Here is a 24,928-nt window from a genome sequence, read left to right as displayed (position 1 = left end):
ATATGAAGAAATTTTACGTGAAAACGTTCCAAATCTAAAGGAAACTGATATCAAGAAACAGGAAGCACAGAGGGCCCCAAACAAGTGGAACCCAAATAGGACCACACCAAGACATATTATAATAAAGATGGCAAAAGTTAAAGATAAAGAGAGGATTCTAAAGGCAGCAAGAGAAAAGCAAAGCATTAATTATAAGGGAACACCCAAAAGGCTCTCAGCTGATTTCTGTGCAGAAACACTATAGGCCAGAGGGAGTGGAAAGATATATTTAAAATGCTGAAAGGAAAAATTTGCAACCTAGAATACTCTATCCAGCAGAAATAGCATTTAAAATAGAAGGGGCAATAAAGAATTTCTCCAATAAATAAAACCTAAAGGAGTACAACAATACTAAACACTTTCTAAAAGAAATAATGAAAGGGCTACTCTAAATAAAAAAAAAAAAGAAATAAGAAGAAATAGGATGGAGGAAATCACAATTGGAAAGCAATCACTTGAATAAGCCAGCATATAGATCTAAAAGAGAGAGGGAAAAAAAAAAAGATACTTTAAAAGTGATTATAAACACAAGGAATAGAAAAGGACAAACATGAAGATGTTAAACAAAAGACTTCAAAATCACAGAATGTAGGAAGGAAAGTAAGAAAATATAGATTCTTCTTTTTCATTATTTTAATAATGTGTTTGAGCCTATATGACTATCAGGCTAAAGCAAGCAGATATAGGAAGGGCTATGCTTAAAAAACAGGGCAGCCACAAATAAAAACCAAACATTACATTTACAAAAACTAAAAAGAAAAGTATTCAATCATAAAATAAATGGAAACCACCCAACCAAAAAAAAAAAAGAGAGAGGAAGAAAGGAGAAACAGAAAATCAACTGGAAAAAAAGGTTTAAAATGGCAGTAAATACATATCTATAAATAATCCGCTTAAATGTCAATGGACTGAATGCCCCAATCAAAAGACACAGAGTGGTAGATTGGATAAAAAGCGAAAACCTACAATCTGCTATCTACAAGACTCACCTTAGGGTGAAAGACACATATAGATTGAAAGTGAAGGGATGGGAAAAGATATTTCATGCCAATGGATAAGACAGAAAAGTAGGAGTTGCAATACTCACATCAGACAAAACAGATTTTAAAGTGAAGTCCATAAAGAAAGACAAAGAAGGACACTATGTAATGGTTAAAGGATCCATTCAAGAGAAGGATATTATAATAATCATTGTCTATGCCCCTAATATAGGGCACCCAGATACCTACAACAAATACTAACAGACATAAAAGGAAAATTGATAGTAATACAATAATAGTGGGAAACTTTAACACCCCACTCACATGAATGGACAGACCCTCTAGACAGAAAATCAATAAGGCAACAGAGATCCTAAAGAACACAAAAGAAAAGTTAGACTTAATTGACATTTTTAGGACATTACATCGAAAAAAAATCAGAATATACATTCTTCTCAAGTGCACATGGAACATTCCCAAGAATTGACCACATATTGGGGCACAAAGCTAACTTCAACAAAATTAAGAGCATAAAAATTATTTCAAGTATATTCTCTGACCACAATGGCATGAAACTAGATATAAATCACAGGAAAAGAAATGAGAAAAAAACTGACTACATGGATACTAAACAACACGCTACTAAAAAACCAATGGTTGATTGAGGAAATCAAGAAGGAAATTAAAAAATACCTCAAGACAAATGATAATGAGGACACAACCACTCAGAATCTATGGGATGCCACAAAAACAGTGCTCAGAGGGAAATTCATAGCAGTAGAAACCTTCCTTAAAACAGAAGAAATATCTCAAATCAACAATTTAACCCACCACCTAAATGAATTAGAACGAGAAGAAAAAACATAACCTAAAGTCAGCAGTGGAAGGAAATCATAAAGATGAGAGAGGAAATCAAGAAAACAGAGATTCAAAAAACAATACAAAAAAAATCAGTAAAAACAAGAGCTGGTTCTTTGAAAAGGTAAACAAAACTGACAAACCTCTGGCTAGACTCAACAAGAAGAGGAGAGAAAAAAACCCAAATCAACAAAATAAGAAATGAAAACGGAGAAGTCAAAAGGGATACTACAGAAATACAAAAAAACATGAGAGAATATGAACAATTATATGCCAACAAATTTGACAACCTAGAAGAAATGGACAATTTTCTAGAGACTTATAGCCTGCCAAAACTGGATCAAGGAGAAATAGATCAACTGAACAGATCAATCACTAGAAATGAAATTGAATATGTTATAAAACAATCTCTAAAAAAGCCATCCAGGACCAGATTGCTTCACAGTTGACTTCTACCAAACCTACAAAGAGGAACTTATACCCATCCTCCTTAAACTTTTTCAAAAAGTTGAAGAAGAAGGAGCACTCCCAATGCTATTCTATGATGCCGCCATCACCCTAATTCCAAAACCAGACAAAGATACACCAAAAAAGAAAACTATAGGCCAATATCATTGATGAATATAGATATAAAAATTCTCAACAAAATTTTAGCCATCTGAATCCAACAAAATATCAAAAAGATCGTACACCACAACCAGGTAGTATTCATCCCAGGTGCACAAGGATGGTTCGACATATGCAAATCAATCAACGTCATATACCACATTAACAAAAGAAAAGAAAAAAAATGCATGATCATCTCAATAGATGCAGAAAAAGCATTTGACAAAGTCCAACATCCATTCATGATCAAGACTCTCACCAAATGGGTATAGAGGGAACATTCCTTAACATAATCAAAGCAACTTATGACAAACCCACAGCAAATATAATTCTCAGTGGAGAAAAGCTGAAAGCCTTCCCACTAAAATCTCAAACAAGACAAGGATGCCCACTCTCACCACTGTTATTCAACATAGTACTGGAAGTCCTAGACACAGAAACCACACAAAAGAAATAAAGCATCCAAATAGGAAGAGAAGAGGTAAAACTGTCACTGTGTGCAGATGATATGATACTACATATAGAAAACCCTAAGGACTCAAACCAAAAACTACTTGTAGTGATCAACAAATTCAGCAAAGTAGCAAGATATAAGATTAATATTCAGAAATCAGTCACATTTCTCTATACTAACAACGAAATTTTAGAAAAGGAATACAAAAATACAAACGTTGGAGATCCTGTTGTGGCGCAGTGGTTAACGAATCTGACTAGGAACCATGAGGTTGCAGGTTCGATCCCTGCCCTTGTTCAGCGGGTTAAGGATCTGGCGTTGCCACGAGCTATGGTGTAGGTTGCAGATGTGGCTCGGATCCCGCGTTGCTGGCATAGGCTGGCAGCTACAGCTCCGATTAGACCCCTAGCCTGGGAACCTCCATATGCTGCAGGAGCTGCCCAAGAAATGGCAAAAAGACAAAACAAAACAAAACAACAAAAAAAACAAACCTTTTAAAATTGTACCCCCAAAAATAAAATACCTGGGAATACACCTGACCAAGGAGGTAAAAGACTTATATGCTGCAAACCATATAACATTAATCAAGGAAATTAAAGAAGATGTAAAGAAATGGAAAAATATTCCATGTTAGTGGGCTGGAAAAATTAATATGTACAAATGGCCCTACTACCCAGAGCAATCTATAGATTCAGTGCAATTCCTATCAAATTACCCACAACATTTTTCACAGAACTAGACCAAACAATCCAAAAATTTTTATGGAACAACAAAAGACCCAGAATTGCCAAAGCAATCCTGAGGAACAAAAACCAAGAAGGAGGCATAACTCTCCCAGATTGTAGGCACTATCCAAATCTACAGTCATAAAAACAGTGTGATACTGGTACCAAAACAGATACACAGACCTGTGGAATGGAATAGAGGACCCAAAAATAAACCCTGACACCTATGGTCAATGAATCTTTGACAAAGGAGGCAAGAAAATAAATTGGAAAAAAAATAGTCCTTTCAGCAAGTATTTTTGGAAAACCTGGACAGTTGCCTGCAAATCAATGAAACTAGAAGACATCCTCACACCATGAACAAAAATACACTCAAAATGGCTGAAAGACTTAAATATACGACAGGACACCATCAAACGCCTGTAAGAAAACATAGGCAAATCATTCTCTGACATCAACTTTACAAATGTTTTCTCAGGTCAGTCTCCCAAAGCAACAGAATGAAAGCAAAAATAAACCAATGGGACCTGACCAAACAGACAAGGTTTTGCACAGCAAAGGAAACCAAAAAGAAACCAAAAAGACAACTTACAGAATGGGAGAAAATAGTTTCAAATGATGCAACTGACAAGGGCTTAATATCTAAAATATACAAGCAACTTATACAACTCAACAGCAAAAAAGCCAACTACCCAATGGAAAAATGGATAAAAGACCTGGAAGATATACAGATGGCCAACAAGCACATGAAAAAATATTCAACATCTATGATTATTAGAGAAATGCTATTTATTTTTTTTTTATTTTCCCACTGTACAGCAAGGGGGTCAGGTTATCCTTACATGTATACATTACAATTACATTTTTCCCCCACCCTTTCTTCTGTTGCAACATGAGTATCTAGACATAGTTCTCAATGCTATTCAGCAGGATCTCCTTGTAAATCTATTCTAAGTTGTGTCTGATAAGCCCAAGCTCCCGATCGCTCCCACTCCCTCCCCCTCCCATCAGGCAGCCACAAGTCTCTTCTCCAAGTCCATGATTTTCTTTACTGAGGAGATGTTCATTTCTGCTGGATATTAGATTCCAGTTATAAGTGATATCATATGGTATTTGTCTTTGTCTTTCTGGCTCATTTCACTCAGGATGAGATTCTCTAGTTCCATCCATGTTGCTGCAAATGGCATTATGTCATTCTTTTTTATGGCTGAGTAGTATTCCATTGTGTATATATACCACATCTTCCAAATCCAATCATCTGTCGATGGACATTTGGGTTGTTTCCATGTCCTGGCTATTGTGAATAGTGCTGCAATGAACATGCGTGTGCATGTGTCTCTTTTAAGTAGAGTTTTGTCCGGATAGATGCCCAAGAGTGGGATTGCAGGGTCATATGGAAGTTCTATGTATAGATTTCTAAGGTAAGAGAAATGCTATTTAAAGTACTACAAAGTACCATCTCACACCAGTCAGCATGGCCATCTTTAATAAGTCCACAAATAACAAATGCTGGAGAGGGTGTGGAGAAAAGGGAACCCTCCTGCACTGATGATGGGAATGTAAGCTGGTACAACCACTATGGAGAACAGTATGGAGGTACCTTAGAAAACTATATATAGAACTACCATATGACCCAGCAACCCTACTCTTCGGCACATACCAAGATGAAACTTTCCTTGAAAAAAACACATGCACCCGCATATTCACTGCAGCACTAGTCACAATAGCCAACACAAGGGAAACAACCCAAATGTCCATCAACAGATGACTGTATTAGGAAGATGTGGTATATATACACAATGGACTACTCCTCAATCATCAAAACAAACAAAATAATGTCATTTGTAGCAACATGGATGGAACAAGAGACTCTCATTCTGAGAGAAATAAGTCAGAAAGAGAAAGACAAATACCATATGATATCGTTTATATCTGGAATCTAATATATGACACAAATGAACCCTTCTACAGAAAAAAAAATTATGGGCTTAGAGAATAGATTTGTGGTTGCCAATGGGGAGGGGGAGGAGTGGGATGGATTGGGAACTTGGGGTTAATTGATGCAAACTATAGCTTTTGGAATGGATTAGCAATGAGATCCTGTTGTGTAGCACTGACAACTATATCTAGTCACTTATGACGGAGCATGATAATGGAAGAAAAAACAATGTATACATGTATGTGTAAATGGGTCACCATGCTGTACAGTAGAAAAAAAATTGTATTGGGGAAATAACAATAAAAAATTTTAAAAATAAACATTTCAAAGCCTCAAAAAAAAAGAAAAATTGCTCAACATCACCGATTATTAGAGGAATGCAAATCAAAACTGCTATGGGGTACTACCTCACATCAGTCAAAATGGCCATCATTAATAAGTCCCCAAATAAGAAATGCTGGAGGGGGTGTGGAGAAAAGGGAACCTTCTTGCACTGTTGGCGGGAATGTAAGCTCATACAACCAGTATGGAAAACAGCATGGAGGTACCTTAGGAAACTATACATAGAATTACCATATGACCCAGCAGTCCCACTCCTGGGCATATATCCAGACAAAACTTTCCTTGAAAAAAACACGTGCACTTGCATGTTCACTGTAACACTATTCACAATAGCCAAGACATGGAAACAACTCAAATGTCCATTGATAGATGATTGGATTAGGAAGAAGCGGTGTGTATATACACAATGTGATACTACTCAGCCATAAAAAAGAACAAAACAATGTCAAAATGTCAAAGTGGGTAATAAATGAGAAACTAGAGATAAAGGCCAAGACAACATTGGTACAAGTATGTCCTCATTCCATGAAAATACCTCTGCTGGAATTAAAAATATGATCTTAGTATTAAGAGAAAACCCCAAATCCTGTGTCTCTGATTACTGCCAACAATAGGTTGATTTTTATACCTTTCTGTGCTCACCTTTATAATCCACATTATGAGAGGCTATTTATAAATTTGTGTGTCCAATTTTTTAAAAGTCTATAAAACATGAAAGAGTGATGGTAGTACCAAATTAGAAATGGAGATGGTAAGAGCTCAAATCATCCCATTTCATGTCAGTTATACAAGAGTGAAATTTCTCTATTATGCTTTCCCAAAATATTTCTCTCAAGAAAAGGAGGAAAAAAAAAAAAAGGAGTTCTCGTCATAGCTCAGCAGAAATGAATCAGACTAGGAACCATGAGGAGGTGGATTTGATCTCTGGCCTCGCTCAGTGGGTTAAGGATCCAGCATTGCTGTGAGCTGTGGTGTAGGTCTCAGACACTGCTCAGATCCCATGTTGCTGTGGCTATGGCATAGGCCAGCAGCTGCAGCTCCGACTGGACCCCTAGGCTGGGAACCTCTGTACACCATAGGTGCAGCCATGAAAAGACAAAAAAAAAAAAAAAAAAAAAAAAAAAAAAAAAAAAAAAGAAAAGAAAATGAGGATGGGGGGTGTGCAACTTGGTATCACTGTATTGGTCATCTCCCAGCATCAGCATCATATAAATCACCTTCAAAAGAAACAGGTAAATCTGTTGCTTATCTCCAAAACATTTTTTTTTTTCTTTTTAGGGGCACACCCATAGCATAAGGAACTTTCCAGGCTAGGGGTCGAATCAGAGCTGTAGCTGCCAGCCTATGCCACAGCCACGGCAACACAGGATCCAAACCGCATCTGCAACCTACACCACAGCTCACTGCAACATCCAATCCTTAACCCACTGAGCAAAGCCAGGGATCAAACATGCATCCTCATGGATGCTAGTCAGATTCATTAACCACTGAGCCATGACAGGATCTCCTTATCTCCAAAACATAACAGCTGCTGTGCACAGAATGTAAATAAATACATGCATTTGTGAACATCTTATTAACATAGGAGAATATCATTATTTTTTTTCCCCTGTATTTCATAGAAGGTAGTGATAGCTCTCTGGTGATGCAGGTAATGTTATCAGATGTGATTGAAATTTACCCAAAACAGAGTATATGATAAGGAAGTACAAAAAACTAAGAGCAAGGTAATCTTCAAGTATTTTTTGCAAAATTTTCCACCTTTTTTCTTTCAATTCATCTTTACATGCACTCAAAGTATACCATTTGGAAACTTTCAAATAAAAGAGCCATTGGGATACTTATTAAAGATTATCTCCTCATAGATTTTCAGTGAAAATGGCAAAAAGTTATTGATACTGGAAAAAAGCTACATCAATGTATAAATGTGCCATGTGGGGCATGCCATAATCATTCATAACTAAGCCAAATAGGACAAATAAAGAAATAAATTGCAAAATATTGTGTATATAAAATTAAACTGTATGAAGATGGAACTGACTCAGGCTAACAACATCTTCCCTGAGTAGGCAGAATTCTATTAAGATCTCTCCAATTGGAAAGGATGGAGGAAAGGCAGTGGGGGAGGGGTAGAACCTGAGCACCCATTCTGATTGAAGCCTCCCAGAGCAGGTAGCCCATGGGCAGTCTGCTTACACCCACCTCATATGTGGGTGCCCTGTAGGCAGAGAGCGAGCTCATCGCTAGTATTTCTGGTTCAGAGAGGCAGGCATGAGCAGAGTGGAAGCCTTACAGCAGAAAATTCTAGATTATCAAAAAAAAAACCCACAGAATGTCACCATAGGACATGCTCATTTGTGCCCTGGTGGCATTCCCTCACCTGCCTGGCCTGGAGACCACCCTATTCTGCTAGGTACTGGAAAATAAATGTAGACAAAACCAGACAGTGTTCTACTTCGTTCATCCTGGCCCACAGTTTTGGACAGGGACCTATACACAATCTGTCAGAACACACCTCAAATTTCAATACAGCAAAGAGATGAAAAGTCACCTAGAAACATAACGATGCTCAAAGGAAGGGGACCAGCAGGAGGACTCATAATGTTTATAACTCTATGGGAGAGAGGAGTACTGTCAGCTTTTGAAACTGTCTCTTCCTTTTCCATATTTAGATTACATTAACCAGGGAGTTCAAATTCCAGCCGTATCACCTATTTAAAGTGTATCTTTGAGTAACCAGTTTTACTCATGCTTGTCTCAGTTTTTTCATCATTAAAATGGGGGTTTTAATTGTATATAGTTCAAAGAGCCATATGAGGATTATCAGAAAATAACGTCTGGCGCAGAGACACATCAAAAAGGGTTTGCTATTATTACCATTCTTTTCATAATTATTAAGTTAATAAATATGTATTAATAGAGAAAATATTGACAAGAAAAATTATGTGTAATTTACCACATTTTGCAATGTATGGCCTTCAAATTATTTTTAAAAGCACATATATTAAGTGTAAACATACATATTTTACAAATTTGGGGAACTATATAGTTTTGCTTCATTTTCCATTTTGCATTGTAATTTATTCATGGCTTTGCTTTTACTTTCTAAGTCTCCTAGGTTAAATGATGAATTATGTGGTTACACTATCAACATCACTTATACTGTTTTTAATTCTACATTTTATTAAATATCATGTAAGGGTTGTTTTTCAAAACATCAGATGCTATTCTAAAATATTATATAATAATATTTTATTATTATTAAAATAATAAAACAAGCTATTATTGTTTATTAATAAATAATAAACAAGTTCTATACAGAACATTGTTGAACATTATTTATCCAATCAAATCATTATCCTTCTCAAAAACAAGACAATTATTTGGAAATAACATTACGAAATGTATTATAGAATTCTTATGATGTTGTCTCTATAGAATGTAAAATACAGAAGTAGTACTAAATATGCACAATTATGGAATATATGATTAATATTTCTTTTTCTCTCAGTGAGGAAATATCAGATTATTCAATAAATTCTTTAGAAGTATAGAACTCTGAAATTTCTACTGTGGCACAGTGGAAATGAATCCAACCAGTATCCATGAGGATGGGGACTTGATCCTTGGCCTTGCTCAGTGAGTTAAAGATCTAGCATAGCCATGAGCTATGGCGTAGGTTGCAGACATGGCTCGGATTTGGTATTGCTGTGGCTGTGGTGAAGGTCGGCAGCTGTAGCTCCAATTTGAGCTCTCTGGGAACTTCCACATGTTGTAGGTGTGGCCCTAAAAAGGAAAAAAAAAAAAAAGTATACAAATCTTTTTTAAAAATATTTTTTCTGACAGTGAGAGAGACAAGATGGTGGTGTATAAGAACTTAAGTTCACCTTCTCTCATGAAAACACCAGAATTACAACTAACTGTTAAACAATCATCAACAAAATAAAGTGGAAATGACCAAATAAGATATCCTACACTCAAAGACAAAATAAAAGCTGCATTGAGACATAGGTGGGGCACTTTCAGTATATAATCAATTGCATACCCACTGCATGGGTGACCCACAGACTTAAAAATAACTATATCACAGGGGTTCTCCTACAGGAGTGTAAGTTCTGAACACCATGTCAGGATCCCAAGCCTGGGGGTCTGGCATTGGGAAGAGGAGCCCCTGGAGCATTTGGTGCTGAAGGCAAGAGGTGCTTATGCACAGGAGCTCACAGGACTGGGGGAAAAAAGAGACTCCACTCTTGGAAGGCACACATGGTTGTGCACACACTGAAATTGAAACTGTGATTAAAAAACTTCCAAAAAAAACAAAAGGCCAGACTGGATGGCTTCACAGGTGAATTATATCAAACATTTAGTGAAGAATTAAAACCTATCTTTCTGAAACTCTTCCAAAAAATTGCAGAGGGAGAAACACATTCAAACTCATTCTATGAGGCCTCCATCACCCTGATTCCAACAAAAAAAACAGACAAAGGATACCACACACACACAAAAAAAGAAATTTATAGGCCAATATCAATGATGAATATGGTGTAAAAATCTTCAACAAAATACTAACAAACTGAATCCAGGAATACATTAAAAGGATCATTCACCATGATCAAATGGGATTTATCTGAGTGATGCAAGGATTTTTCAATATCCACAAATCAATCAGTAAGATACACCACATTAACAAACTGATGAATCAAAACCGTATGGTCATATCCATAGATACATAAAAAGCTTTTGACAAAATCCAACACCCATTTCTAATAAAAACTCTCCAGAAAGTGGGCAAAGAGGGAACCTACCTCAACATGGTAAAGGCCATATATGACAAACTCAAAGGTAACATCATTCTCAATGATAAAAAGCTGAAAGAATTTCTGCTAAGATCAAGAACAAAACAAAGATGTACACTCTTTCCACTTTAACTCTACATAGTTTCTGAAGTCTTAGCATGGCAATCAGGGAAGAAAAAGAAATAAAAGGAGTCTAAATTGGAAAGTAAGAAGTAAACTATCACTGTTTGCAGATGACATGATACTGTACCTGGAAAAACCTAAAAACAATACCAAAAAACTTTTAGAGCTCATCAATGAATTTGGTAAAGCTGCAGGACACAAAATTAATACACATAAATCAACTGCATTTCTATCTACTAACAACAAAATATCAGAAAGAAAAATTAGGGAAACAATCCCAATTGCCATCACATTAAAAAGAATAAAATAATTAGGAATAAACCTACCTAAAGACACAAAAGATCTATGTTGTGAAAACTACAAGACATGATGAAAGAAATCAAAGACAACACAAAGAGATAGAAAGATATACCATGCTCTTGGATTGGAAGAATCAATACTGTCAAAATGACTATACTACCCAAGGTAATCTACAGATTCAATGCAATCCCTATCAACTTACCAATGGCATTTTTCACAGAACTAGAGCAAAAAAAATTAAATTAATATTGAAAACAAAAGACCCCCCAATAGCCAAAGAAATCCTGAGAAAGAAAAATGGAGCTGGAGAAATCAGGGTCCCTATATTCAGACTATACTAAAGAGCTACATTCATCAAAACAGCATGGCACTGTCACAAAAAGAGACATATAGATCAATAGAACAGTATATAAACAGAAATAAGCCCACACACCTATGGTCAACCAATCTATGAAAAAGGAGGTAAGAATACACAATGGAGAAAAGACAATCTCTTTAAAAAGAAGTGGTCCTGGGAAAACTGGACAGCTACATGTAAAAGAATGAAATGAGAACACTCTCTAACACCATATACAAAATAAACTCAAAATGGATTAAAGGCCTAAATATAAGACCAGATACTATAAAACTCTTAGAGGAAAACATAGGCCGAACACTCTCTGACATAAACCACAGCAATATCTTCTCAGATCAACCTTCCAGAGTAATGAAAATTAAAACAAAAATAAACAAATAGGATCTAATTAAACTTAAAAGTTTTAGCATAGCAAAGGAAACCATAAACAAAACAAAAAGACAACCCAAAGAATGGAGAAAATATCTGTAAAGTAGTGACTGACGAGAGATTAAGCGCCAAAATACACAAACAACTCTTTCAGCTCAATACCAAAACAAACAAGCCAATAAAAAAAAAAAAATGGGAAGAAGTTCTAAATAGACAGTTCTCCAAAGAAGACATACAGATGATCCCAAAACACCATGAAAAGATGGTTAACATTGCTAATTATTAGAAAAATGCAAATTAAAATTACTATGAGATACCACCTTACAATGGCCATAATGGCCATCATCAAAAAGTTTAAAAACAATACATGTCAGAGAGGGTGCAGAGAAAAGGGGATCCTCTTCCACTGTTTGTGGGAATGTAAATTTGTGCAACCACTGTGGAAATCAGAATGGTGGTTCCTGGAGTTCCCGTCGTGGCGCAGTGGTTAACGAATCCGACTACGAACCATGAGGTTGCGGGTTCGGGCCCTGCCCTTGCTCAGTGGGTTAACGATCCGGCGTTGCCGTGAGCTGTGGTGTAGGTTGCAGACGCGGCTCGGATCCCGCGTTGCTGTGGCTCTGGCGTAGGCAGGTGGCTACAGCTCCGATTCGACCCCTAGCCTGGGAACCTCCATATGCCGCGGGAGCAGCCCAAGAAATAGCAACAACAACAACAACAAAAAAGACAAAAAGACAAAAAAAAAAAAAAAAAAAAAGAATGGTGGTTCCTCAGAAAACTAAAAATAGAAATACCATATGATCTAGCAAAAATAGAACAAGTAAAATTAAAAATAAAACCACCATATGATGCAGCAATAAATCAGAATGGGGGTTCCTCAGAAAACTAAAAATAGAACTACTATGTAATGCCACTCCTGGGCATCTATCCAAGGAAACCATCATTCGAAAAGATACATGTACCAAGGTTCATTGTAGCACTATTTACAATAGCCAAGACATGAAAGCAACCAAAATGTCCATTGACAGAGGAATGCATCAGGAAGTTGTGGTACCTATATATACAATGGAATTATTACTCAGCCATAAAAAAGAATGAAATAATGTCATTTGTAGCAACATGAGTGGACCTAGAAATTATCACACTAAGTGAAGTTAGTGAATGTAACATCATATGATAGCACTTATATGTGGAATCTAAAAAAGGATATGAACTTAGCTGAAGAACAGACTCAGAGACCTTAAAAAACTTATGGTTATCAAAGAGAACAGGTGGGTGAGGGGCACGATGTACTGGTAGTTTAGGATCGACACATGGACACTGAGGTATAGCGAATGACTGGCTAGCAGGAACCTGCTGTATGGCACAGAGAACTCTATCCATAATTCTGTGATAATCTATGTGGGAGAAGAATCTGAAATAGATGTGTGTACACATATAACTGAATCACTTTTTTGTATAGCAGAAATTATCACAATCTTATAAATCAATTATACTTCAAAAATTTTTTTAAATAAAAAAATTAATTAAAAATATTTTCCTAACCTCAAACTAAAAATTAATATAATTAGCAGATGGATAATGACTATGTATAGTTATATATGCATATATGATAAATAATGTATATGCATAATAACAATTTTAATAGCTAAAGTGGTAAGATACTTGCTTTCATTTTGTGGTGAAAAAAGCCCAAGTATTAACACATAAGAACTACTTTTAAAAAATAATTGATAGATCTGGAGTTCCTGTCGTGGCTCAGTGGTTAACAAATCTGACTGGCATCCATGAGGACACAGGTATGATCCCTGGCCTTGCTCAGTGGGTTAAGGATCCAGCATTGCCATGAGCTGTGGTGTAGGTCACAGACACAGCTCGGATCCTGCATTGCTATGGCCCTGGTGTAGGCCAGAGGCTACAGTTCCAATTGGACCCCTTGCCTGGAAACCTCCATATGCTGCTGGTGTGGCCCTAAAAAGAGAGAAAGACCTAAAAAAATTTAAAAAATAAAAATAAAAGTAATTGATAGACCTGATTACATAAAAGACAAAACTTCTGTCTCACAAAACACCATAAATAATAAATCAAAGAACAATCAGAAAATTCACAAGATATATTATAGTGCATAGTTCCTTACCTTCGAAATAACAAATTTTTTTAAAGAAGATAAAAAAATTACAAGATTGGAAAGTGAACGAAGGAAAATATGAAAAATTCACAAAAGCAGAAATAAAAGTGGTCAATATACAAATGAAACACTAATTTTTCTGATAACCAAAAAAAAATTATTTAACACTGATGAGTTATAATTTTCCCTATAAAAGTAGCATTCTTCAATTCTTATGAAAAAGAAGTAAAATTAACTTTTTTACACTGTGCTCATGAAAATGTTAATTAATATCACTCTTATGGAGGAAAAGTTTTTGAAATTCATCCAAAGTCTAGAGTAAACTATACTTTCAGGCTAAGATACTTTTGCATAATGTTTATCGATGTCACCATGAAAAATTGGAAATACACTAAATTATTTAGCATACATGGATATTCAGTAAAATAATTTATATTACACGCTTATAATGTTATATTCTTTGGAACAGTAAGTGAGGAGAATATAAGATTCCATAATGCTATTGGAAAAGGGCCACAATATATTAAGTGGAAAAAAAAAGAGCAGTTTACAAAATATGTATAGCATGGTCCCAGCTTTGTAAGGAAAATGAGTATATTATGTAACAAGATGCTATCCTTTAATTCTTCTGACCTCAGATTTGATTAAGGTGTCAATATCATAGATAATACATAATGAAGTGTGAGACCAATCACTACATGTAGAATTTATAAAGAAAATTATCAAATAATCTAGAACTATTCCCTCCTTGATTTTGAAAATGTAAAAAGGGTAGGAGAAGAAGCCATTGTGGTCCTGGAAGTCTAGTGACAGAAGCAGTTGAAAGGCATGTTCTCCAGAGCAAGGTGGTTTAGCTGGTCCTTTGGACCAGCTGTGGGCCACACACAAGAGACTGGCCAGGATCTGTCTTAAAACCAATCCAAGAGGCTCCAGAGCAGCCAAGAGGACAACCCATTATCTTCCCCAGGTGGAGGAGAGCCTCCCATCAAGCCAGGGCTAAATCAGGGGAAGTATCTATTAATAAACCAGGAAGACAGAGCACAGCAGGGCAGCTGTGAGAGGCAAGGACAGGTTCTGACCCCACAAACCATGCTTTCATTGTAATGATTAGTATTGAACACATATATTCCACATAAAAATTATAAAATAGTTTGGGTGTTATAACCTAAAATGACTATTAGTGGTTATTGCTGAGTGATGTGATCATGAGAAATCTGTTTCTTTCTTGTATATTCATATTCCTAGTGCCCTAGAAGTGGTGTGCACTTTCATGTTTAATTGGTAAAAGTTACATGTTGGTACAATTGAAAAGGGTAGATTTGAAGTTATCAGCAATTGACTATCTCAAAACACAGTAGATCTGATAGAGCTGATGGACTTTATAAGATTCATAGAAGCATGATCAAAATCTGATAATTCTGTTACTCCTCTTTCAAGGCTAGAAAAAGGATAATAAAAGCTGCAAATTTTACATATTAATTCATTCTACCAACAGTATTTTTATGGCTACTGGAGGATAGAGTAATGTAGGGGACTTGGGTATTCTGAGCAGATTTCAGTCTGGAAGACATCCCCTCTCATCAGTAAAGATTAATGGACTGAGAGCAAGTGGTGATTAGTTTATGCTTTGTGACCTCAAGGATCTTCTGTTTCCTCACATAATTTATTAGTAAAGTTTCCCTACCCAGGACCATGTAGCACACCTCCATAGAGAATCCTTCACACCCTAGTTTGAATGACACTTGTAAATTTGGGCAGTGTGTGGCATGGGCAACAGTAAGTACACAGCCACAGCAACCATGTGAAAAGTTCATTGCAATGCTTAAGCCTAGATAAGCCTTTCCTGAGCAACGGAGATCTTTCCTTCTATTTTATATGAATTTTTATTGTCCCCCATTTTTATGATAGTTGCTTAAACTGTTTTGCCTCTTATGTGTGTTCTTATTTGTACTTGCTTGTACATTTTTTCTTGCTTCTATACAATTAGAGATATTTGAGGTCAGATAATATGTCTCATGAAGCAATACCATAGAGTTATAAAGGCAATAATAGAAGTTAAGATAAAAAAAAATGATAATCCTAGATAACACTTACTGATCTTTCACTATAGGCCGAGCACAAAGTACTCAGAATGTATTATTTTATTTAATCCTAACAATAGCTGTTTGCATTAGAGATAATTAATATTTGATTTTGTAAAGAAGAAAACCAGAACTTATTGGAGTTCCCATCATGATGCAATGGAAACGAATCCAACTAGGAACCATGAGGTTGTAGGTTTGATCCCTGGCCTAACTCAGTGGCTTTAGGATCCAGCGTTGCTGTGAGCTGTGGTGTAGTTCGCAGACATGGCTCGGATCTGGTGTTGCTGTGGCTCTGGCTTAGGCCAGAGGCTACAGCTCTGATTCAACCCCTAGCCTGGGAATAAAACCAGAACTTATCAACATTAAGCAACATATCCCAAGTCAAACTATTAGTAAGATTTTTGAATGATTGAATGGATGAATGAAAAAAATATGTTTTTATCTTGCAGACAGCATACACTTTGGAGTCTATAATCCAGTTTAAATAAATGAGTTTCCTAGACTATGAGTTTATTGATGGCAGGATCCTTAATTACTACTGTTTGAATCCACAGCATGGTGTACTTTATATGTGTTTAATTACTTAGGGGATAAATGAGTGAGTGAATAAAAGAGAGACTATTTCAGCTGTCCATTTGACCCCACTTTTGATTAGCTTGCAGAGACAGCCTTCTCTTTGTTGAGGGTTGTTTTCTTGTAACCAGGATTCCAGGGGATTCTTCTACAGATAAAGAAACTGAGGCTCAGCTGCGCTGTGATTCACCCAAAACCACATTGCTAAGAGCAAGTGGTAACAGGATTAGAACCCAGATCTTTAGCACTTAATTCAGAACACCTTTCCACCCAGCTGTTGACACCCTGCACACTTTCCATAACTGCATGAAATCGGTAAAGGCAAAAGGGCAGAGCATGGGTCCCTTTGGGGAACTCCTGCTGATACTCTTCAAGAAAACCTTCTGTATCTGCTGAGCCAACTCCCACCTAGGCTCCCAGGTCCCACATTTGTTCTTGGAGGCTCTCCCAAGTTTTCTTCTCCTTCATTGTGCCACATAGGGCAAAAGAGCAGCACTCTGTCCTGGGATGACTGGTTTGGGCCTTTGGGTATGTGTTGACCCAATCAGCTTCCTGGTGCACAAGGCAGGAGACCTACTGTGCTCAGACCGGATTAAGTTAGTTGTCCCCAAAAACCATTAAGAATTGGGCTCTGCAGACTGTTTCACTGCCTGGTCCTTCCTCTGGTGCTAAAATGATAGGTCATGGCACATTTATTTTTTGGTTTTGCAAGGTGAATATTCCTGAGAAGTTAGGGTACACAAGCCCAGTTTGGAGTGATGGAAAGTCTACCACCTATAACATCTTTTTCACTAGTCTTCCTCTGAACCACATCATGATAGGCTCTGGCATCTTACAGGGCACTCCGAAAGCAGAGACTCGTTTTTAAGATCCAAAGAAACCAAAGTGTGATGGTAAGACAGTACTGTTAAAGTAACCAGGTTAGGCCCAAGATGGAGTTGCTCATGCTAAGCCTCACATCAGTGACTTAAAATTAAAGTTTCTGTGCTCTGCTCTCTCAGAAAAGAAAGCCTTAGGTTAACTATCAGTGCTTGCCAGCACAAGTTACCTGATTTTCCTTTGCTGCATATAAGGAGTGAGACCTTGCTTTAACCAATCAGAAAACATCCAATTTTACCTCCTTGTTTGTGCTCACTTTAGTCTATAAGAATCTCTCATCTTGGGCAGCTTTCAGAGTTTATTTCTATCTGCTGGATTGGATGCTGCCTGATTCACTGAGAAACTAGGGTACACAAGCCCAGTTTGGAATGAAGGAAAGTCTACAACCCATATCATCTTCAGTGCTCCTTTCTATCTGTTGGATTGGATGCTGAATAAAAGTCTACTAGATCAATAAACTCTCTGTGGAAAAGTTTCTTTTAATGGTTTTAGACTAAGGCTAGAAGTTATCCTCTATCTGCTCATGGTGGAGACTAGATAACTCCAAGAATTTAAGTTGTATCTGGCCCATGCCAAACCTGCGCTTGCATATTTATCACCTGCCTCCAGCCCTGGGGATACTGGGTATTAGATGCTGATGTGGAGAGCAAGGTACAGTGAGGACCAGAAATGGCTATCATTGTCTATGTGTGAGGAAAAGGACCACTGCAGATGGTGTCTTCTTCACCCTGCACCATTCTATGATTCTGCTCATTCTGTTTCATTCCATCCTCTGGAGGTGCTCTCAGGCTTCCGTTGGCCAGTGAAGAGATCAGGATCTTAACGATAGCTCAGGTGGGCATGTGCACCTAAGTGGGGAGACCCAGAAGTCTGCCCTAAACTTTGGCCACCTCATGGTTCTTCTGTTTCATCAAACTCTGCTTCAAGGTTAGATAAGGTACCTGGCCTGGGTGGGGTACAGGTGATAAGAGAAAACAGGACAGGAGTCCACAGGCCAATATTGTGCTTTTGAGGAAAGTGGACTGGCTCTGAAGCAGTTACATTAGAAATCATCAAGAAGACTGTGGAGCTTCCTTGAAAAACACCATGACTATCCATCCATGTGCTGGCAGCAGTGAGAGGCATTTCAGGAATGCCACATTAACTATTGCTGGTTCCTTCATGGAAGGTCATGTCCTCTTGATCTTGACCAAAGTCTGTACCTCTCACTGTCTTCCTTCTGAGCCCCTGCTTACCATTCATCCTTGAGATTAGGATGTATCTCCTGTACATTGAGTCCAAATGAGGTTTTGAGTAACCTGACAATGTGCTACATTTTTTTCTAAACCTGACATTAAGCTATCATATACGTTTGATTCTTAAGTGTATACAAGTCTTCCTGAGCAGAGCTGACTACAGGTTCCTTATGAGTTTGGGGAATCCAGGTATGAGGACTCAGCCTAGTGCCACAGTGAGGACACTGGTCCTATTAGCCATTGAGTTTCTCACAGTGACATCCTGGCTTTATTTCCCTAAATACATGTAATTTGAGGTTCTATTGTTGTTATTATTTTTAAATACACGGACAAAGGTACACATTTCTGGTTAACTCTGCATTGCCTGGGAAAGAATAAACAGCAGATACTTTTACCCTCTGTTCGGTACAATTTCACTAAGGGGAGCACACATTCAGCAAATGAGAAGTAAGGAAAGAGAAAAAGAGAGAGAAAGGAAAGGGAGAGAGGAGGCAGAGGGAGGGTGTTGCAGGGCAGCTTATTTCCACAGTACAGAGTCATTCCAAGATATCATGAACAGCTAATTAAATGATCTTTCAGCAAGAATTCTGACAAGGAAATTTCATTGGGGATTTAGATCTCTATGGAAGCTCAAGTTGCTACATTAAGATATGAAAATTGCCAAATATTGTTCCTTAGAATAATGTTTGCTGCAGGTCATTGAGTTTCAGTCAATGAAATTTAGAGTGATGAATGTCATATTAAAAATAACTAGAGGAAGGAGGGGGCCGATGGAAGGAAGGAGAAAGGCTTGCAGTTGGAAGCGTGGGCCATAGAGTCATTTGGACTGGAAGTTAGATGCCACATTAACTAGCTGTGTGACCTTGGGCAAGATAATTTAACATTTCTGAGGCCTAATTTCTTCATCTATAAAATACAGTAAATTGCCGGTAACTCTGCTAGACTATGACTATGAAGCTTTAATGAGATAATCCAGGAAAAGCCCTTTGGCCCAGTGCCTGACACCTGAAACTTCTGAACACATACTGGTATGATTACGATGGTGAGCAAAGCAAGTAGGCCAATGTTTATCTGGCCTTGACCTCTTGTCAATCTTGGTGATAGGTGCTGATAGGTATTATTATTGGCATTACACAGATGAGAAGGCTGAGGTTCGAATACCTAATAAATCTGCCAAGGTCACAAAGGAAGAGTCAATGTTTCCAACAGAATCATGCCCATAGTAATATTTTAATCCTTCAATAGCCCTGGGGGCCTCAGAGCCTAAATCCTGTTTGTACTAACAGAATCTGACCAATGAGATGGTTTTTGGTGGGTATCCAGAAAATATTTGGGGAATGAATTAATGATTGCATAAGTAAATGGATACAAGTGTGAATGAATGGGAGATAAATGCTTTATCCATGTAGAGTGTGTCTCAGGGACTCATCCATAAGTTTTTCTTTTTTTTTTTTTAAATTTCAAGGCATTCTGGCATTTTGATTCACATGATGATATGTTATTTTACATAAAACAAGAGAAAAAGGAAAAAAAAAAATCCCATGTACTTCCATAATGTCAATACTTAACATCCCCTTTTAGTGTTTAAGTGTATTTTTTTCCACCTTTGGACCAAAAGATGTGCTTATTGCAATCTTACATGGCAATTAAAAAAAAAAAGAAATAATTTTCTATCCTGCTGTTTCACTTAATAGGAATATTTCATACAGCTCTTATTGTAATGACAATTTACTGGAACATGGTATTATGTTATATTTATTAATATATTTAATATATTTTTAATATATATTTAATATATTTTTCTTAAAGCTAATCTAGTGCTTTTTTAGAATGTATCTACTTTTTAATCCTCATAAATATGGCTGCACTAAATATTTTTAGGTATGAAAGACTGAGGTTTTCAGGGTTAGTAACTCTGATTCCAGGATTATTTCTATCTGAGGAACATACAGTCCTTGCTGTGAGCCTCACTCTCAACTTTTGAAGTGATGGGTTATCATATTCAATTAAATCACAAAGGTTTGATTAGATTGTGTAAAGAGAGATCGTTTTACCCATTTTGTACCCTATGCAAGCCCTGCCCCAGTACCCTGAACTGGATAAATATTCCACAGCAATATATGAAAAAAAAAAAAGGAAAGAAGGAAGGAAGGGAAGAGGGAGGGAAGGGAGGAAGCATAAAGGGAAGAAAGAAAATAATAAAGAGAAGAAAGGAAGGGGGCAATAAGAAAGAAGGAAAGAGAAAGAAAGAAGGGGAAAAAAAGCAAAGAGGGAAACTAAATACATCATACAAAATGAAGAAAGAGAAAAAGACAAAAAAATCAGCAAATTCATTCTTCTACGTAAGCTTTCTAATATTTCAAATACATGTCCCCAGTCACAACCATACCTTTCAGACCTCAGCTTAGCAAGTGGTCCAAATATCAAGATTAAAAAGATACAACATGCTCTAGTAACTGCTCCCTACCCACCTCTGGGTAACTCCTGGAGACCAGTGTCTCACTTTTCAGAGGACAGTGATCAACCATGGCTAGCTTGGTTGCTGGCTTTAAGAACATCCCTTTTTTAAAGGACAGCTAAATTTATAAGGAAAAGAGTAGTTAATGCTGCATGGTGGTTTGCCTTGCTAAGATTAAACTAAATGAACAACAACAAAATCCTTTTTAAAAAAATTACATTTATCTGAGGAAATGTACCTAGAAATCCAACGGGAAAATAAAAATGCATTTTGAAAAGATGTTAAAAGATGGCTAAACATGTTCATTATGCAGTGACACACGCACTCACAAACCAGGGATCTCTGGCTGTCGTCAATACACTCTTATTTTGCTAAAGTTTATGTTATGCATGTTTGGTATTCAGAAAACCATAACATCGCCTTTATGATTTAGAAATGCCTGTCATTATCTTCACTGAACTAAATTGCTGATTCAATAGAAGTTCCCTCTCCTTAGTGGCGATTCAATTGTAGCAGTCATTGAAAGAGCAGATTACTTACAGATAAAGTGAAAATTTCACATTTGACCAGAATTGAGCATATTAGTATAGAGCATTACTTTTTATTCCAGACAGAAACAGAAACTAATGAGTGGCAATCTTTCTTAGTGGCAAACTGTCTTCTTTCATGAATGGAAAAAAAAAAAAAAATTGTCATTGGTTGTCATCGCTGATATGTGGCTAGTGTTGCTAAAAATGGAGTTTTCGGAGTTGGTTTGAAAACTTCTCATATAGTTTTATACGTATATTTCCTTGTCTCAGGAAAGTAAAGGTTAATAGGTTTAATATTTTCACAAATTACCAACCAGAGGATAACAAACAATACGACACCATAGTTTTCATGACACATTTTCGAATAAATAAGCTCTTTTATGTTTCTATAGTCTTCCTTTCTTCTTGGAGTAAAAGATGTTCTTATTGCAATCTTATATGGAAATAATTTTCTACCTTGCTGTTTCACTTAACAGGAATATTTCATAAAGCTCTTATGTTAATGACAATTTACCAGAATATGATAGATGTGCCATATTTTCAGGGGGCTCCTAAAAGCTAAGGGAGCAGGATTTGCTGGGGTTCCCAGCAGAGGGTAATGGTGGAGATGAATCTGGAACTCAGGCCCAAGACTTAGACCTTGACAGTGATAGTTCTGAGCGCACTTTGGACATGAATGCTCATCCCCAGCTCCTACTCCTGGCAACACTCAGAGACCCAAAACTGAGATATAGCCATCAATGAGTTAGTAATTGTGGCTCAGAGTTTCATATTGTGTTAGAGACAGAAGAAAAATGCTTGACCTACTTGGATCCGATAAGATGGAATCAGTTTTCGGCAGAAATTGATCACAACGGACTCCTTGGTAGCCTTCTTTGCACCTGAGAAAAGGGGATAAATGACAAACATACGCATGTGGTTGTGAAAGATTCAAGATTTCAACAAGCAAAACAGCTACCAATTACATCAACATGAGAACAGTACATTCATGCTTATGTATTGCTTCATTCGGTCCGTTTTTAACATTGACAGGTAGATTTTAGAGTCTGAGAAAAAAACCAGCACCACTTTGCTTTTATAGTTTTATAGATAATGTCTAAGGAGCAAACTGAATAGCAATTTAAGATGCTCTTCAGAGTAGTCTGAGTAGTGGTTATGCTCACATCGTAATTCTGGTGTTTTCTTTATGTAACACACTGGCCTCTACAAGACTGCAAATGCCCTTTCAGAAAGCATCACACGGCAAGTGTTATTTCTCTAATAAAGATCATTTTCTAACATAATGAATCAAATACTTCAGTAGATTTGGGCTACTCTTTATTTTCTTTGTGTTTTATTAGTTTGTTCATTTGCTAATCTTAACTTTTTTTTTTTTTTTAACTTAGCAATCCTTCTAGTCAGTGCCTCCTGACTGCTGGGCCAAAAATAACAGCATTTATTTCAGATCTGGCAAGATCTGAAAGGAATCTATCTCTATGTGCAAGGTCTCTGTGTGTTTTCTCTAAACTCACATTTTTCTCTCGTCATTTTTATCTTTTATATTCAGCAAGCTGGAACAAAATGCCTGCTTTCTGCTAGGGATTGTACAAGGCAACTTTCGAGAGTCAGGGGCAATTTGGAGATGGGGAATTTGTCTGGAAGGCTCCCTCCCTGCCCCCACCGCCTGGAGAGAGGCTTGTCACCTCAGCCCTACCAATCCAGGGTCTCCACCCTGCTCACTCAGTCAAGTCCACCTTGGCTGGCCAGCATCGGCTTATCAGCTGGCAGTTCAAGGAACAAACACAGCTGAGGCCCCGCACGCCTGCCTCTGAACAGTCTCTGTCAGGGGGGAGGTGGCATTTAGTGTGTCTGCTTGAAGCTTAATCTGTCATGCTCGAGTTAAACAGGGAAGCATCCATCGTTGCCTGTGGGATGAATCTGTCCTACTTACAGTGGAGGAAATTGTACTGCTGGCATAAAAATCAGATTTAAAAAACAATACTCTGGTTGTTAGAAATCTATGAAATCGACAAAAGAACTCAAAGAGACCATTCTGTCAGAGACAGGAGTCATGGATTCTTACTTTAGAATATGCTTTGTTTTCTGAGTGTAATAAACTATTAGATAAGGTCTATTGCAACTTGGACAGCAACAGTGAAAGGCACCTAGGTAATTTTTCTATCTTTCATTGTGAGCCAAACTGGCATACAGGTAATCAGGCAGGCTCTCTTTAGCACCTTTTTAGACCTGGAGCTCTGGAGTGTATTTGGCAGTTTCCCCTACAGACTGAGAACAAAGACTTCTGATATATGGACACCCCTAATGCCCAACAGGGTATTGAGAGAATTTGTTTAAGCTGCCACATATTTTCATAGCCTTTTAAAAGATTCATTTATTACACTTGAAATAAAGGAGGCATATCACCAGTTCCATAGTGGTACAAAGTTAGAAAATACTTAAGACTGAAGATCATTTGTGATGAAAAAATAAATTCCTGTTTTCTGAAATCTACTCTAATGTAGTTAGTTTGCCTTTATTCAGAACTACCTGAACCCTAATGTTTTAGTTTTCATTTTCCCATAATGATGAGCAAGGTGCTAGGCATGTGCTATAGCCTGCACTCTCTTCTAAGGTTTTTATTTCCACCATAAGTGGCAGATTTTAAGCACACTTTACTCTTTGTATCTTCATTTACTATGAAAATGGTATCCTAGGGAGATAGCTGCTTTTAAGGAGAAGTGGTTTTGTTTTGTTTTGCTTTGCTTTTTAAGGGATTTTCATCACTTAAAATCCATTATTCCATTTGTGTGTGGAAAAGAAAGTAAGGCAAGGTGTTGGAAATTTTTCTAGTCTTATTAAACTGACTTTCCATGAGTTTGAGCCCACTCAGAAGTATGCAGGCCTCATGGGGTATCAGGAAAATTGCACAGTGTGTGCCTTCATCCTGCCTTCATACCTCTGTGCTGTAGATAATAAAGTGTGATGATGCTGGACCAGGCTGGCTCAAGCTAGGAAACCCGCCAGGAGCCGAGTGACTGGATATGCAGCCAGCCTTGCTCCTTTGTTAAAGTGGTAGTGTCCTTGCTAATTGGTGCTGTTTTAAGAACAGCAAAAGAAAATTTCCACTTAAAAATCACACGTCACCTTGATAAGTTCAAATCCATCCAAATGTGAAG

At 37.2% G+C, this 24,928-nt stretch overlaps 1 protein-coding gene across 1 annotated transcript in view; it reads right to left on the bottom strand.

The window, feature by feature from the left end:
- The window catches only part of NRG3 (neuregulin 3), a 1,088,386-nt gene that overhangs the window by 243,396 nt on the left and 820,062 nt on the right, over positions 1-24,928 (bottom strand). Inside the window, 1 exon segment of the mRNA XM_001927008.5 lies at positions 22,581-22,654. Within this exon segment, the coding sequence (XP_001927043.3) occupies positions 22,581-22,654 (74 nt within the window).

This window comes from Sus scrofa, chromosome 14 (assembly GCF_000003025.6).
Source record: "Sus scrofa isolate TJ Tabasco breed Duroc chromosome 14, Sscrofa11.1, whole genome shotgun sequence".
In the NCBI taxonomy this organism is placed as follows: Eukaryota; Metazoa; Chordata; class Mammalia; order Artiodactyla; family Suidae; genus Sus; species Sus scrofa.
This window is presented reverse-complemented; position numbering and strand designations above follow the sequence as displayed.